Source organism: Bos javanicus, chromosome 12 (genome assembly GCF_032452875.1).
Source record: "Bos javanicus breed banteng chromosome 12, ARS-OSU_banteng_1.0, whole genome shotgun sequence".
Lineage (NCBI taxonomy): Eukaryota > Metazoa > Chordata > Mammalia > Artiodactyla > Bovidae > Bos > Bos javanicus.
In genome coordinates, this window is record NC_083879.1 from 76,158,249 (window position 1) to 76,174,914 (window position 16,666).

General features: G+C 45.1%; 1 protein-coding gene across 22 annotated transcripts in view; it reads right to left on the minus strand.

Annotated features, from left to right (window-relative positions):
• DOCK9 (dedicator of cytokinesis 9) overlaps positions 1 to 16,666 on the minus strand; it is a 324,937-nt gene that overhangs the window by 75,012 nt on the left and 233,259 nt on the right. For 6 of the 22 annotated variants that reach the window (XM_061435266.1, XM_061435276.1, XM_061435263.1 and 3 more), the window contains exons 37-39: positions 16,214 to 16,261; positions 13,487 to 13,554; positions 6,369 to 6,484 (exon numbers count right to left, since the gene is read on the minus strand). In XM_061435266.1, coding sequence (XP_061291250.1) covers positions 6,369 to 6,484; positions 13,487 to 13,554; positions 16,214 to 16,261 — 232 coding nt within the window. Of the gene's footprint in view, positions 1 to 6,368; positions 6,485 to 12,869; positions 12,914 to 13,486; positions 13,624 to 14,248; positions 14,363 to 16,213; positions 16,262 to 16,666 lie in introns of all 22 variants that reach the window. The other 16 variants (XM_061435265.1, XM_061435271.1, XM_061435274.1 and 13 more) reach the window with 3 other exon arrangements.

Here is a 16,666-nt window from a genome sequence, read left to right on the forward strand (position 1 = left end):
ATGAACGGGCTGGAAAAGTACTGAAGTGAGGTCTATGAAACAGATACCCTATCAGTGACGGCTGGGTTTTCTCACCCACCGCAGGCTCTCAGGCACTCTGTGAAGCCATGCGTCACCCACCAGGCAGTCTGGTGAGGGCAAAAACGCCCAGGCCTTGGTCAGGCACTGTTTCTCAGGTGTGCTTTCCAGGTGGCACTAATGGTAAAAAACCTGCCTGCCAAAGCAGGAGACCTAAAAGACGTGGGTTCGATCCCTGGGTTGGGAAGATACCCTGGAGAAAGGCATGGCAACACACTCCAGTAGTCTTGTCTGGAGAATCACATGGAGAGAGGAGCCTGGCAGGCTATGGTCCACGGGGTCACAAAGAATTGGACACGACTGAAGTGACTTAGCACACACTCCTGTGTATGGATTTGCAGGTAAACCAAGCCTGGTCCTTTTCATCCCTGAAACAGTGACCCTAAAACTGAGCTGCTGTGAAGACTTGAGGTCAAGTATAAGAAGTATCTGGGCTTCTCTGGTGGCTCAGACTGTAAAGAGTCTGCCTGCCATGCAGAAGACCTGGGTTTGATCCCTGGGTTGGGAAGATCCCCTGGAGTAGGGCATGGCAACCCACTCCACTATTCTTGCCTGGAGAATCCCCATGGACAAAGAAGCCTGGCAGGCTACAGTCCATGGGGTTGCAAACAGTTGGACATGACTGAGCGGCTAAGCACACAAAGGGAGTATTTGATCCACCCTCTGATTTGTTCGGTAAGTGGCAAGAGGGCCACCACTAATTTCTTCTCTTTGTTTTTCATGATTTCCTCCCACCAGCAGCAAATCCACACTGATTCAACACCGCGGAAGCCTGGCTGGCTAAAACGCCCAAAGATTGTTGAACACGTACAGTAGACAGACGTGTTGCCCAGCTAGAGACCAGCATGTAGCCACGACACGTGTGTGACACTGGAGACCTGCCTCTTCAAATACAGACAGGCCCATCAAGACAAAGGCGTGCTTTTGGGAGAATGCGTACATTTTGCAAAAGTAGGCAAAAATGATTGTCATTAAAAAAAAAAAAAAAAAAAGTCCAGAGGCCAGTACCTGAAACCAATCTTATAATTCAGTGAAATGAGCAGAAATGACTTATGTCTGGCCAGTTCTGTTGCAGAGCAAATTATAGCTGAAATAATAGTTTTGAAATTCACCTCATCTTATTGTTGGAGAAAAAGTTTAACTCAAGGAGTAAGTTTTGTTTTTATAGGTCCAGTGACTCACAGGTGTATTCACAGCTGGTGGACACCTGGAATCCTGTGATCTTTATATCATGTAATACTGAGATACAGCATTGAATTCCATTGTGTGAAAGAGAAACAATTTAATGAGCAGAAAATGTGACTTAATTAACTGAATATGATGTAATTCTCAACCACAAGCAGCTGTTCACCAACTAGAAAAAACAAACAAAAAAAGAGGCTGCTTTCAGTGTTCGGGGAACTGCTTACACGCTTTGCTGTTTGTGAGCAGTGCTCTTCCCTGGAGCCGCAGCCCTTCCTCATTACAGCTGGAGGAAGGTTTGCGTGAATCTGGATGTGAGCTTTTATCTTCTCAGCACTCTTCTGGGAGAGATGGTTCGTACAAAAATGGCGAAGACCTCTGGTCTTGTTCTGAACTGGCCTGTCTTCAAGTTCTTACCACTGGAGTTAAACTTCCTTTCTCTCTCCTCTGGTCAAGGTTTTTGCTTCCCATTTTTAGGATTTAGTCTTCCTGGGCTCTGATCGCAAAAGTTGCTTGAAGAACGGAGTAAAAACTCACACCAAGATATACATAACTGCTCATTTAGAGGGGTGAAGGGCCTTTCATCCTGAATACACCCCAGTTTACCAGGTACCTATTTTCTTCTGTTTGTGTGTCTCTTTCTTTCTCATTAGAAAGTAACAGATACTAAACATAAAAATCTTTGAACATTCAGAAAGACCCAGAGAAGGGGGGAAAAAAGGCAAAACAAAAATCACCTTCATTTTTCCATTTATAAATAGCCACAGATAACAATGGAGGATCTCATTTCTACCTTTATCTCCTTATAGATGTTACTGAAGATGGGAGAATTTCATTGAGAAAATTAGACGAGATGTTAGAACAATAAGAAAGGCATGATGCATTTCTAGCAATAAGGTGGAGCAGAGGTTACAAACAGTTCTCAGGAATTGTCTGATGTGGATTCAAGTTTGTTGTCACACAGCCTCCTCAGAGAAATGGGCCTTTCAGAGAACGAACATGCAGTATCAGGAATTTCTAAAGAGCCATGAACAGGATAACAATTTAAACCTTGAATACCAAAATGAGATATCTGGAACTGTGTTATTTAAGACAGCTCCGTTCTTCCTAGGCATATAGCTTTATTTTTGTTTAAACACTGATTATAAACATCTAGTTTAGAGAAGAGCTGTCTCTGTTACAGAGGCTCGTCAGTCACCGAGACAACCTGAACCCCAGGCTCACGGCTGTGTAAAGCAGACCCCAGTCTCCCTAGCTGACCCCCGCTGTCCGTGTGCTCCCCACCCTGGCCATGCACCGCAATCCTTCTCAGCACGACCTGGTTCCTACCATGCACCTCAAATCAAGAAAAGGCACCATGTGGAATTGCTTAAAATACGTTTTTGGATTAAATTTGTAAGTATATTGAAAGTATCAACTATTTAAAGGTTATCATTGGTTTGCAAGTGAAAGTTGCTCAGTCGTGTCTGACTCTGTGACCCCATGGACTGTAACCTGCCAGGCTCCTCTGTCTGTGGAATTCTCCAGACAACGATACGGGAGTAGGTTGCCATGCCCCTTTCCAGGGGATCTTCCTAGCATTGGTTTGGGACTGTATTAACAGACATTTTAAAACAGCCAGAGAAGTGGTGTATTTTTCTGCATATAACTACCCTGGTTTACAAAACACATCTTTTTATGAATTAGATAACCCATGTGAAAGTGCCCACACAGTGCCAGCATCTAGTCGGTGCTTGCTCATTTCCTTTTTTCTGTCTGGGAGGTCATTCAACTACCTCGACACTCACCCAGCTTAGTTCCTTTCCCCCTCCACCCCTCTGCCCCATGCACACGACTGACTTAGCAGGGAAGAAGGGCTTGACATGTCACTTCTCATCCTCAATGTCACCTGTAAAAGGGAGAAGAAGCTCTATGGGCTAGGCTATAGTGAGGACTGACGCTGAAGACAGAAGGCAGTAAACAGCAGGAAGCTAATATAATAATAAACTGGGATTCAGGGCTTAAATCTTTTCAAACATTTCCTCTCATTTAGAATGTGATTTCTTGATTGCCTTCGGCAACTTATGAGATGTGGTCATTTAAGAGGCTCAGTAATGATGGGGATCCATTTGTCGAAGATGACTATCTGCAAACAATTATGTCAGCTAACTCAATGTAATACTTTAATTTTTCTGATAGGCTCTGCGTGATGCTTCAGCTGAATAAATATATACATAGGAAGATCCCAGGGCCTGCTACACCAGTGGGCCTTGTGGACCTAGGCTGGGTACTACTGCGAAGCTACTGCTTGCCACGACATCCTTTAAGGCCATAAGATTCGCCCATCTTCCCATTTTTTAATGGGTGTGTATATGTGTTGAGCTTTAAACAAAGATTTTTGCAGAGAGGCATACAGACCTTGATAGAGGCCACCTCAGCCCAAAAATTCAACCTTGCCTGTGTGTCTGAGGAATCAGATCCTTTACTTTGAGGACCAGGAAGGCATGAGCACAGCGGAAAGTGCTTACTGCTAAACTAGAGTCAACATTTGAGCTCCTGCTGCGTGCCAAACACAGGGTAGATGTTTCTGGGTACTTCATATCAATTCCCGACACAGTAGGCATAACTGGCATGTTCTAGGGAAGGAAATCGGGGCCCACAGATGTCAAGGAGACCTGCCCAAGGCCTAACGTCTGGCTAACGGTGTGGCTGGGGCTTGAAGCCCACAATGTTTCTGTACAATGGCCTGATCCCACGTGTCCTGGAGCCCGGTCTGTATCAGCAGAGTGCTCGGCCCTTCCAGGGGTCATCTTGCTGTAACTTACAACAGCCTGGGAGGCAGATCCTACTTTTTCAGTCTTACAAATGAGATTATCTTAGGTCTGGAGACATGAAGTGATTTTTTTCAAAGATGGTCCCCCAACAAACGTCACAATCAGTCATCAATCAGAGACCATCAGATGTTGTTTCTCTTGAGTCAGAACCTGTTAGTTAATTTAACAGTGGTCAGACACTGGAGACCTGGGAACCTTGACCAAGGCTCTTCTTTCATATGAAGCAGGTGATTTAAAGGAGGCTGAGGATGCACTGCAGGCTGTGCAGTAGTAAGGAAACCGTCACTGACCTCACGACACTCCCAGACCACACCTGTGCTGCGTGTGCGCTCACCTGTCTGTGGGGCCAGACCACACCTACTGGGCAGCCCTGGGGCTTCCTGCTCATTTACACGCTGGGGCCCAGGAGACAGAGGAAGAAAGCATCCCAACTGCTCTTCTGACCTTACAGATGCATCTGAGCTTATCAGCTAGCATGGATACATATGCACGGGGCAAATATATTACAAATTTCACTGCCTACTTACATAAGAACTGTTACTTAAAAATCTCCAAAAGAAAACAGAAAGAGGCTCAAAATGTGGTTCTAGTACAGCAGTGGTCCTCAGCCGTACTGTTTACGTCTCACTCCCAGGGTTGGATTCGGTCAGGCAGGACCCAAGAACCTGCACCTCTAACAAAGCTTCAGGGCCTGCAGCTGCCGCCAGCTGGGGGCCCACAACCGAGAACCGCTGGGGTCAGGCTCCACATAAGACACGGCTGCCCCCATCCTCATCCTAGGGATTCACCATTTCCTCATCTCTCGGCGGGGTTCCTAGTGATGACACTTCCTGGGGACATGGGTAGCAAGAATGCTAAGAGCAATGGTAAATTAAAATAAAGCCATGTGATGGCCAGTAACTATCTTTACTCTGTGTAATAAGGGAATGTGCTTCACAAGAAGACAAGATGAATACAGAATGCCTTTGGGTATGTTTCCCAAATTGCCTTGCAAATAAACCTGCTGTTTTCATATTCAGAGAATATTAATACTAACTCAGTCTCCCTGAAAACCTAAGCAGTTACTGAGCAAGAATGGGAAGGGGTAGGTCCCCAAAAACGAGAGTGGCTGAAGAGACTGTCTTTACCTGTGCGAATGTGACTCACTACAACTTAAAGATAAGACCAAGACCACTTTTTATTCTCTATGCCTGAAATGTTTTCTATCACTTAACTTAGTAACAGATAAAAAAAATTGAAAATGTGAACGTGTTTTTATGTATTGCTCCTCTACGTATGGGCTTCCCAGGTGGCTCGGTGGTCAAGAATCCACCTGCTAATGCAGGAGAAGTGGGTTTGATCCCTGTGTTGGGGAGATCCTTTGGAGTAGGAAATGGCAACCCATTCCAGTATTCTTGCCTGGAAAATACCATGAGCAGAGGAGCCCAGCAGGCTACAATCCATGGGACAGCAAAGAATTGGACAAAACTGAGCATACACCTCTACATATAAACATTTAATTTTAATTGCTACCACATTTGGATATGTTTAAAGACAGTGAAGGCAGAAATGCCTGATTAGGCTCCTGTATTTATCATCCTTGAAGGCAGAGCAAAGCCACGTTCTGGTAAATGCTTTCATCTGGCCAAGGGTTAACCTCGCCAAAGCCTGTGTCCACCAGTTGCAAGCAGGCAGCACACTCTGACCAGTTCAGTTCAGTTCAGTCGCTCAGTCGTGTCCTACTCTTTGCGACCCCATGAATCACAACACGCCAGGCCTCCCTGTCCATCACCAACTCCCAGAGTTCACTCAAACTCATGTCTATCGAGTCGGTGATGCCATCCAGCCATCTCATTCTCTGTTGTCCCCTTCTCCTCCTGCCCCCAATCCCTCCCAGCATCAGAGTCTTTTCTAATGAGTCAACTCTTCGCATGAGGTGGCCACAGTACTGGAATTTCAGCTTTAGCATCATTCCTTCCAAAGAACGCCCAGGACTGATCTCCTTTAGAATGGAGTGGTTGGATCTCCTTGCAGTCCAAGGGACTCTCAAGAGTCTTCTCCAACACCACAGTTCTATTAGCATCAATTCTTCGGCGCTCAGCTTAGAGTTAAGCTGTACTATATTTCAGGGAATTGGGGTCATTAACTGTGGAATGCTTTCGCTGAAGGAATTTAAGGATTAATGGCTTCCTTACAGGGGCAAAAGCAGTTGCTGCAGTAAAACTGCAACATTAAGAAGTTCTTGCTGATTCAGCTAAATAAGCAAAAAATGAGTTTCAGAAAGGCTCTGACCATGAACAGCTGTTCAATACAAACCTTAAACGCCAGTGTGAAGAGAGAGAGGGTGTCCAGCGCCGTCAGGCACACCTCAGTAGCAATATTGGCTTCAAGTAACGACTGGTGGAGAACGTCAGCGTCCGAGTGGCCATAGCCTGCATGGGTCATAACACAAGGTCACTGTCGGCAACTGCAGAGCGCAGGCTGGCGGACAGTATAGTCACAGTCAACTTTTGATTATTTTCAGAAGGCTTCCTTCAGGGCCTTATCTCCCTGTTGGCCTTTTTTTGGTGGGTGGGGAAAAGGGGGTACTAATAATGTTTCCATTCCATTATGACTCTTTTCCCACTCTGGACGGGGAGTAACAGCAACAAGCATGCATTGTGCACTTGCTATGTGCCAGCCACAATTCTGTGAACTTTACACGGATCATCTCATTAATCCCTCGGTAGCCCTGTGAAGTGTGTACACTTATTAAACCCATTCTGCAGGTAAGGAAATGGAAGCACAGAAGGGCTAAAACTTGTCTTAAGTCACACAGCTGGTAAACAGGGGAGCCAGGACTGCTACTTGGACTGGAGTTCACTCAATTGAGCCACTTGTCTGAGTTGTTAAGGATGGGGGTGGGGGGGGTGGGGGAATGAAGGAGGCTGAGGTCTCTGAAGCTTCCATACAGACAGAGGCAGCAGCTTAATTGGAAAGGGAAGGAAAATGAGCTGAGGGTCAGGTTGCTGGTCAATGAATCCAGCTCGGCCCCTTACTAGCTGTGTGACCTTGGGCAAGTTATGTGACCCCTTTCTACCTCAGTTTCCTCATCTGTAGAATGGGGATAACAGTACCTGCCCTCAAAGGGTTGTGGTGGCCATTAAATTAGTTAATGGTTGTGAAGCTCATGGAATAGTGCCTGGCACATGGTGAATGCTACGGATGTCTCAAGCCAATAACATAAAGATTTGTTTTATCAGCTAGAATCATGAATGATAACCAAGAGTTGACTGTACTGCTAATAGTATTCTACTTGCTTTAATAAAAAGCATGAAAGCCACTATGACTGAAAGAAATGTTTAAGAAAAAGAAGAGACTTGAAGAAACATAATTTAAACACAAACTGATATCTTCTGTATGTGGCTGTAAAATCCATTTAGTACTGATATAAATGTAGTTTGACATATAACTTGAGATATTAAATTATGAAATGGTAATGCATTAGCAGAAATATATATAGGGATGCAAAGATGTTATGGTATTGATCTAGATTACAAAGAAAGATGGTAATATAATAAAACATCATGTAATGCCTTTCTCCAAGGAGCAAAACCAATCAACATTTACTATGTAGGTAATTTTCTTAATACTCCAGAGAGGAGGACATTTTGTGCACAGATCAGGAAAATGAAGTACAGAAAGCCTAAAGAGTTTTCTGGAGGCTAGTAATGGGAAGAAAAAACCCAGAAACTACACTCCAAGTTCCTTATCCAGGTCACTGTATCATAATCTCCATTATAAAGATAAAGTAACTAGCATGATGTTTTTCTGACTTTAATAAATGTCAGAGAGTCTTGAAAGGCTACACAAGCTTCTAAGTTGCTTTTTAAAGTATGGCTTAATAAAAACTATTATGTGTTTTCATCCAACTTTGTTTTGCTTTGAAAATGGTTTTGTGTATCCTGCCTCATTTTCACACTGCGACAGCGTCATCGTGTCCTTACTGAAGCTACGGAACACATCTGGCCCTAGTACGATGCTACCAGCTCTGTTTCTTTTTATTTCTGCTTTTTGGGGGCCAGAAATGCAGCAGAAAGAAAGATGGACGTTTTTGGGGACTAATATTCATTGAACCGCCTTTGTAAGCCAAGGCATCTCTTCATTTGGCAAGGGCTGTTTGGTGAGATACAGAGCCAGCAAAAAGAGGAAAACAAACTGGTGACTATTGTTGCAGTGATCACAAACCAGGGCAAGAGAGGACGAAAAAAACAAATACAACACCCTTTATCAGACCAACCAAAAACTATCACGCACGTGATATTTTGAGGGCTGCCATTTACCCCAGATGAAGCTTTAGAATCTGAGTTAACCTGTAACAAGGCAGTTGCTTCGGTGATGAACTGTAATCTCTGCACAGAACAATCCTTTTCTCTTTCCAGATAAACTGTTGGATAAGTGTATCTGAGTTTGATCATTACAGATGAGATGGTCTACACACCGAAGAACTCCAACAGAGTTTACTTTTATCTAGCTGAATGTCTAGAACGATTCAGGAATTGCAATTTGTGACTGTGTGATTTTTTAAAAAAAACATACATTATCAATGGGCCATGCTAATTAATGACAAAATTTCTCTAAGCTACTATAATACACCACCCATAAGCCATTACACTGGCTATCTAATCTCTTTCAGAATAAGAGTCAAATTCATATAAAATCTTCCTGCCTGTGTCCGATTCATATCAAAGAAGCAGTTCTTTTAGCCACAATTGGTTATAATTTGTTGTTGTTGTTGAGTGGCGCAGTCACGTCCACTTCTTTGCAACCCCATGGACTGCAGCATGCCAGCCTTCCTTGTCCTTCACCAAACTTCTCCTGGAGTTTGCTCAAACTCATGTCCATTGAGTCAGTGATGCCTTCTGCTTCTCTTTAAACCGTTTCGTCTCAAAAATCAGTAGGATTCCTGAGCTAGTGTTCCTGAATCATTCCTGAAAATAAGTAGCAGGATAGGATGCTGTGTGAGTGATACAGATTGACTGGACAATCCACCAACGGACACCCCCATGGGGACAGCCTGTCTTAAGGCCTGGAACAGAGCAGTGTATGAGGGAAGTCTCTAACAGGTGGTCACCGTGTTACTGGGTAACACAGGAAAATCAAACTGAGCTGGCAAACCCAAGAAGGGGTCTTAAGAGACACGGTCATTTCTCAAATCATCGGTCAGGAACTTTTTAAGGCTGACGAAGAAGATTCTGACTGAGGCCAGTAAGAAGTGCTGTTAACACTACTGACTTCCACTAGGGGGCAGTGTTGCCTCGGGGCACAGGCACTGAGCGTGGTCATTGAGGAAGGTCAGGGTGGGGAGGTGGAGAAGGCAATGGCACCCCACTCCAGGCAATGGCACCCCACTCCAGTACTCTTGCCTGTAAAATCCCATGGACGGAAGAGCCTGGTGGGCTGCAGTCCATGGGGTCGCTGAGGCTCGGGCATGACTGAGCGACTTCACTTTCACTTTTCACTTTCATGCATTGGAGAAGGAAATGGCAACCCACTCCAGTATTCTTGCCTGGAGAATCCCAGGGACAGAGGAGCCTGGTGGGCTGCCGTCTATGGGGTTGCACAGAGTCAGACGCGACTGAAGTGACTTAGCAGGGTAGGGAGGACTTCCCTGATGTACCATCATCTCTGGCCGGCACGTCAGGGGTCACTTTAGAGACCTTAGGACCCACTGCTCACATGCACACAGTTTCCAGTCTGTTGTCACTCAGATACGGAATTTATTCTAAAATCCCACTCAAAGGCTAAGGATGAGACCTTCTCCCCTCTAATGTCAGTTGCTGTGTTTAAACTAACTCTACTCCGTTTTATGCAGTTCTGTTTCCTGAAAATCCCGGTGTAGCAATGCTGACCATACCTATAACTATCCCTGGCCCCCGGCCCCAGCGCACATCAGAGGTGATGTGGTGGGAAGGGCGGAAGCTGATCCACAGCCACTTGCCTTTTCTAAATGTCACAGGACATCTGGGCACATCTAATTCTCTGCAAGGGCTTCCCAGGTGGCTCAGTGGTAAAGAATCCGCCTGCCAATGCAGGAGACGTGGGTTTGATCCCAGGGTTGGGGAGAATCCCTGGAGGAGGAAATGGCATCCCACTCCAGTATTCTTGCCTGGAGAAAGCCATGGACAGAGGAGCCTGGCGGGCTACTAGTCCATGGGGTCATTAAAGAGTCAGGCACAACTTAGTGACTAAACAACAATTCTCTGCAACTTAGTCCAGTGATCTTAAACCATCTCTTATACTGAATTATATGAAATACAGGTTTTCTTCAAGGGTTTTTACCTCTTGACTGGCTTTTCTCCCATTAATCAGTGGGAAATATAGATTATCATTCAAGTGAATTTAATATATTCCTAGAATAATATATAACATTAAATACAGAGTGTTATTTTATTTTGTGAATGTATCACTTATTTGCAAATGTGCTTCACTCAGTTTTCCCCTCGTCACTTGGTTTATATAAAATATCCTCCGGGCACCTACCACTCTCAATTTGTCCTCTGGAATAAGTCTTTTCTACCGATACACAATGAGTACATGTTACAGTAAACAGGTCAATACCTTAATGTTGTAAACATTTTGTTTTTATAAGCCTGGGCAATGACCCATGCAACAAACTCCTATGCTTTGAGTGTTTTTAAAATAGCTAAGCCCATTGGTCACAGTGAAATTGTTACTTTCATTAATTGCTGTAAAAATCCGAGAGTAAGTGCCTGCTAGGGTTATACCTGCAGTAAGTATGGGGTCTCTTCCCTTGTCTTACTGTTAACTGGTGATGGGGAGGGGCAGTCTGGCATGCATTGGCTTAAGTTCTTTGTGGTCCTCTGCTGCCCCCTGCTGGTCATGCTGAGGTCTAACAAAGCCTTTCCTTCTTGAACTAGAGAAAAGAGGAAATGAAAAAATGCCGGTGTCTAAGGGATTCTCAAAGAGTCGGACACGACTGAGCGACTGAACTGAACTGGATTGAAAGGATTCTTTCTATTTTCATCCTTTTCTAAAATAAATCCATTTTAGATTCTGGCATTCCAGCCAAGTCTCTCACATACTGGATATCTGTCATATTGGTTGGCCCAACAGAAGGTACTGTATTTACTGTTAAATAGGAATTTTCTTAAAGACACATATATGGCTACAAATTTCCCATAAAATGCCTAGGTTCCAGATGTAAAAAATCATCTATGTATATATACATATACATGCTCACACACATACACATGTATACATACAGTATACACTCCCTTCTCTCTGGCTTTTGGCTGAGTTGATGACATGGAGCTCAAAGAGCTAATGGAGGCAGGGGCCAAAGCCCCCAAAATACAAAATCAGAATTAGAGACATAAGGGAAGACTGAGTTCCAGGGGAAAATGCGTGGACTACAAGACACTGGAAGCTATCTAGGGTGAGCGGGAATTGCAGGCACACTTTAGAAGGCTAAAATAATCAGCTACACACTGTTGATTGGAAAGGCCAAAGGAGAAGATTTGATTGAGGATGGTGTTGCTGAAAACTGGCTAAAGAAAAACATTCAGGATGAAAAGAGGAGAGAGGCAGGTAGGACGGGGTTCTCTGTGGGCAGCAGGAAGACAGGATGGAAATCAACAACGCTAACAATATGGTCTTTGGCAGCAGAACACAGCCAGCTGTCTCTCTCCTCCAATTCAAGCCACCACCGCAAAGCCCATTTGCAGTGGGAGGAACTGCTGCCCATCTTAGTGGATTAAGGTTATTTATTCATGGGCTGATCATTCCGTTTATTTTTGTCTGTTTTCTATGTTTCCTAAACAATTACCTTGGCAGGCGGGGCCTTGGTCTGCTTAAATTTTTTTTTTTTAATGCTTTAAAGTGTAAGCATGTATTTCAACTGATAGTGAGATAATCCTTGTGTTAAAAATTTTCTGGGCAAAAGGCAATGTAGCAGGTCCTTCAGAAGAATGGAAATTTGATTTGTGTGCTAAATAGGAAATGAAAACTAAAAATAGTGAAACTCCTTGTTCTGTTTGTTTGAACCTCATGTCTGCAGAGCTGAAAAAGCCCTAACAGAGGTGGATAAATCAAATTCTTACATGTGTTGTACAAGGTACAGCTAAGTATAGAACTGAGAACTAGCATTTGAAGGCTACCGGCTCAGTGTGTGGCAGACTGACATAATATTGATTTAAATTAAGCCTAGAAGTTTATAGAGAGAGACTGTACCCACTACATTTAACTTTGCTGGGGGTGGAAGAGGGGGTGGAAGCTGCTGTATTTTGATTTCTCAACCTGAACTATTCTCAATTTAAGGTGTCAGGAATATACTGTCTTGACTCTCAGCCTGTACAAAGAAAGAGGTATGGACATCACAGTTCATGGGATGAATTCTTATGATTAGAAACAATGAGAAGATATTAATGACTATGTATTAAAGATGTTGCTTGGAGTGAGTATAAATAGTTGTCTACATGGCACAGTAACTAGCTAACTCATGCATGGAGCGAGGATGGGACGACTCAGAGACCACACCAGACAGAAATGATCACGTCGAAGTGCTGCAAGGTTGATATAGGTTTCCTGCTTGAAGAAACCCTTAAGAAGATTAAATTTACACTTAGGTTTCTGGAAACAGCACAGGTGCCCTCTGGCAAATGATAAGAGTGAATTAAAGATAATGCTCCTATGTTTTGGCAAAGTCTCTACTGTGAAGTTAGGAAGCCCCAAAGTTAGGAAGGCAAGATGAACGAGAGGTCTCGGTTTGCAAGTGAAGCAGCCTCGTAAGCAGACTTTGACCTGATTAAATCTTACCATTGTCTACAGAAATCCCAAGCACACTTGATATCTTTCTCACACTGAAAACACAGAAAAAGTCACTTTGTTATTGGCTTTTCCACACCCTCACACATTGATTCACGGGCTTTACGGCTTCGCAGCAGTTTAAAGATTAACATATGTTCAGGGCTGGAATGTCAGAATGGGGACGCTGGGTCAACTACACGCATGGCCTCAGGAGGGCCAAAGGAACCTGCCCCAGAGGTTTCTCAGGAGTCACGGAGGGGTGGGGGGCAGTAAATGACGATAAGGTGGCTCCTGGCAATGGCTCAAAATACTGAACTAAAAATATCAGAGGATGTCCCGCTATCATCATCAATTAGGCTGGATTTTGTCTTAAAAGCACCAAGCGGAGCCCGTGGGGCAGAGGGGCTGAGCGTTTGGGTCTGCTGCCGCAGTTGACCCGTCCCACATTGTGTCATTCTCCTCTGAGGAAGGGGACTGCGCGGCGAGCTCCGGGTCCCACTGCTCTGAGCTGGAAGAGAAGGCGAGTCGGTGACGTGGTGTGCGGCGCGGTGGCCGGTGGGGGGCGGCCCCCTCGGGGCTGTCATGTGGGATGGCTGGCTGTTACGATGGTGTGTCATGGGACTTACTGTGGTTAAAAGTGAGAGAGTTATCCAGGCTGCCCAGCGGCTGCAATCTCGCATGCATCATCCCTGTTCTGTTACGGGAAACAGGCAATGTCTGAGACTTTCGATCATGAACTATGGGTCCCAGCCCCTCCTGGTTCCTGCAACATGAGTGAAATGGGATAGGAGCCAAAGTTAGACTTGTTACACTGCGGCGAGATGGGGAGGGGCGTTAGTGAGGCCGGGACACAGCACGGAGGAGACGGGCCACGCACAGACCAAGCGCAGCGGAGCCCGCCTGGGGCCCGGGAGCCAGAGACACACAGGCGGCAGGGGCAGCACTCGCAGAGTTCAGAGCAAAGCACCTGAAGACGAAGGAGCGAGAACCAGGCCAAAGCAGAGGCCTTTCCAGTGTCGGAAAGCCCTTCAGAGATGCTCCTTTTTAAACAGGTGAGCATCACTCCAGTGTGGTGCCGAAGACCAGCATCTGGACAACGGCCAAAACAGCACGTGCCTTTTCAGATCATACATGTTACTGAAGAGCGGAAACAATTTTATTTTTTTAGTCAAAACAAAGGCATTGGAAGAAAACAGAGGAAAAACATGCAGTGGGACGGATTCGGTGAGGCGGTGTAACACCTTTGATTCTTACCCAGGCAAGGAGGAGAAGAGCCACACCCTTTGTTAGACTTGTCAGCAGCCAAGTGAAGAAAACAGAAAAGTGATCTGGGTTAGCAGTCAAACGGCTGACTTCCTACTGTGTACCATCACCAGAGCAGATGAGACCTGAGCCCAGCGCCGGAGCGACGCCTGTCCCCCGTCCCGCGGCCAACCGGCTCCCTCACTGTGTTACTGTGTGGAGTGCAGCAGGGCATGCATGGAGTCTCATGGGGCAGCATGCTGCTGGGTGATTTCAAAGGGACACAATGAGAAGGTGCGGTGTTCCCAGGACGGGAGCCCCACGGAGGCCAGACACGGACGACTCGGGATCCTGTCCGCATGCAGCAGAGACCACGCACGGTTTCCTATAGACCAGCACGCGGCTCTGCACCAGACCAAGCAACACCGGCCTCCTCCCCCGCCTCTCTATGCTCATTTACTTCCAAGACAGTCCCAGGAAGCATTCTTTTACATGCAAATATATACAGGGTGCTTAGGAAGTCAGAAGATTTTTTCTTAAAAAAAAGGTTAAATTTATAGCCATTGAAAAAAAATCAGTTAATTGTTTCACAAAACCCAATTCCATAACAGTTTGTTGGGGCCGAAATCTTTGGCTTCTCACGTTCACCACGTTTAGCTCTGAGGCATTTTATTCTATTTGCACAACATATTCCAAATGCCATCTTGTGATGTGGGTGACAGTTACTAAAAGAGGGTGAGAAGCTCCCCCAGCACAGTATCTTTCTGCTACAAATATACTGTTTAACCATCTTCACGGGACAAAGTCAAAAGGAATGAAGTTACCATATAAAGAGGTTATTGCATAAGGACACACTGTATATACTTGCATTTAGGACTCAAAAAACTCAAACGCAAAAATTACTGTTACGATAAAAAAGAAAAAGAGTTGAGATTAGCGGACGTTAAGTGCCACCATGTTTCAATTAAAAATAGTATTAATGGGAGGAAAGCATAATATAGTCTTTCTCAATCTGTTTTTTAAAAGAAAACATACTTTTACTTTTAACACAATTTTGAAAATTTCTCAGATATCTCAAGAAAAGAACAATGTTACCATAAAAGCAAAATCTTGACATTCAGAAAGTCTATTAAAAATCTCTTTCCTATTTCATTGCTGTAAAACAGAATTACAGATAAGCGAAAAACCTCAATGACAACTAAACTTTTAAAGTTTTTCTTAAAACATAAATATGTTTATTTATCATTAAAATTTTAAAACAGTAACAACAGAGAAACAAGACACTTGGACCAAGACTCCACAAATACATTATCACAGGATACACAACATGGAAGAGAACAGACACAGACACGCTGGATGGCGACAGGGCGGGAGGAGGGAAGAGACGCCCTCTGAGGAGATACTGGTGCTGCCAGAGCAGGGGCTGCTCAGCCGCCTGCCAGCAAGGAGTGTCCAGCTCCCCTCCGACTCAGTGCGGAACCAAAGGGCTGGGCATGGGGCAGTGAGGCTCTGTGACGCTCAACAGAGCGCTCTGGTCAGGCGACGACAGGCCACAGACGGCTTGCTCAGGAAGAGCGGAGAAAAGGCTCAGTTGGAGAGATGGTACTGGTGGCAGTCCGAACGGATCGGAGATGGGCTCAAAACCTTCTTTCATTAAGAAGCAAGGGGGCTGGACTGAGAAGTTAGTGTCTTGGGAGCTGGGAGGTAGAATGGTAAGAAAAAAGAAAAGAAGGACCTTTTGAGAGTGAGATGGGAAGAGAGATCATTTAGGAAGGAAACAGAGGGAGTGAGAAGACACAGCAAGAGGAACAGCGAGAAGAGGAGGAGACAGAACAGAGCGTAGGGAGGGTTTGGAAGGAGCTGCGGCACCAGGCCGCGGAGGAAAAGCTTTCCAAGAGCTTCGCCTGAGACAGAGCGAGCCAGAAGGAACGCGGCAACGCCGGCGAGCGAGGCCGCCAGGTTTCATGGCAGCGATCCAAGGACCCGCCAACTGTCTTCACGGCTGTTTGTGAGAACTCCAACTGCCAATCACCACAGACGACAATTCCCACACTTTCGGGTCCAAGTAATACACACAATGACACGACACGTCACACTAACCCCCACAGTACCTGGCGATATAGCGCTTCCCCATGTATTGGAACTGGTGCAAGCAGACTCTGTGGATAGGATGAAAGATTATCAGGGGAGGCGACAAAATTACTGGGGATAAAATCACTTCTGACACGTTACTTTATTTAAATGCATTTACAGTAACACGTTCATTCAATAAGCTCTTACCTATATTACTGGCCCCTTACTTCTGGTTTTCAGAAATTCTCTGCAAGGTGCCTTTAAACCCACAGAAAGTGATCAAACTCAAGGCAGGCCCTATGTTGTGCTGCTATCAGAACCGTGGAGGATGGTTTGAGCAACGCAGAACAAAGGCCCAGGAGGGACAGGATTGACTGACTTAGAGCTTGGACACTTACTCTACGTTCGTCTTAGAAGTGAAAACCCCATACGCTGCTCCGAGTTGCTTGTTCATCCTCGTTCAACCTAAGGAGCTTTCTTTTTTCTTTTTT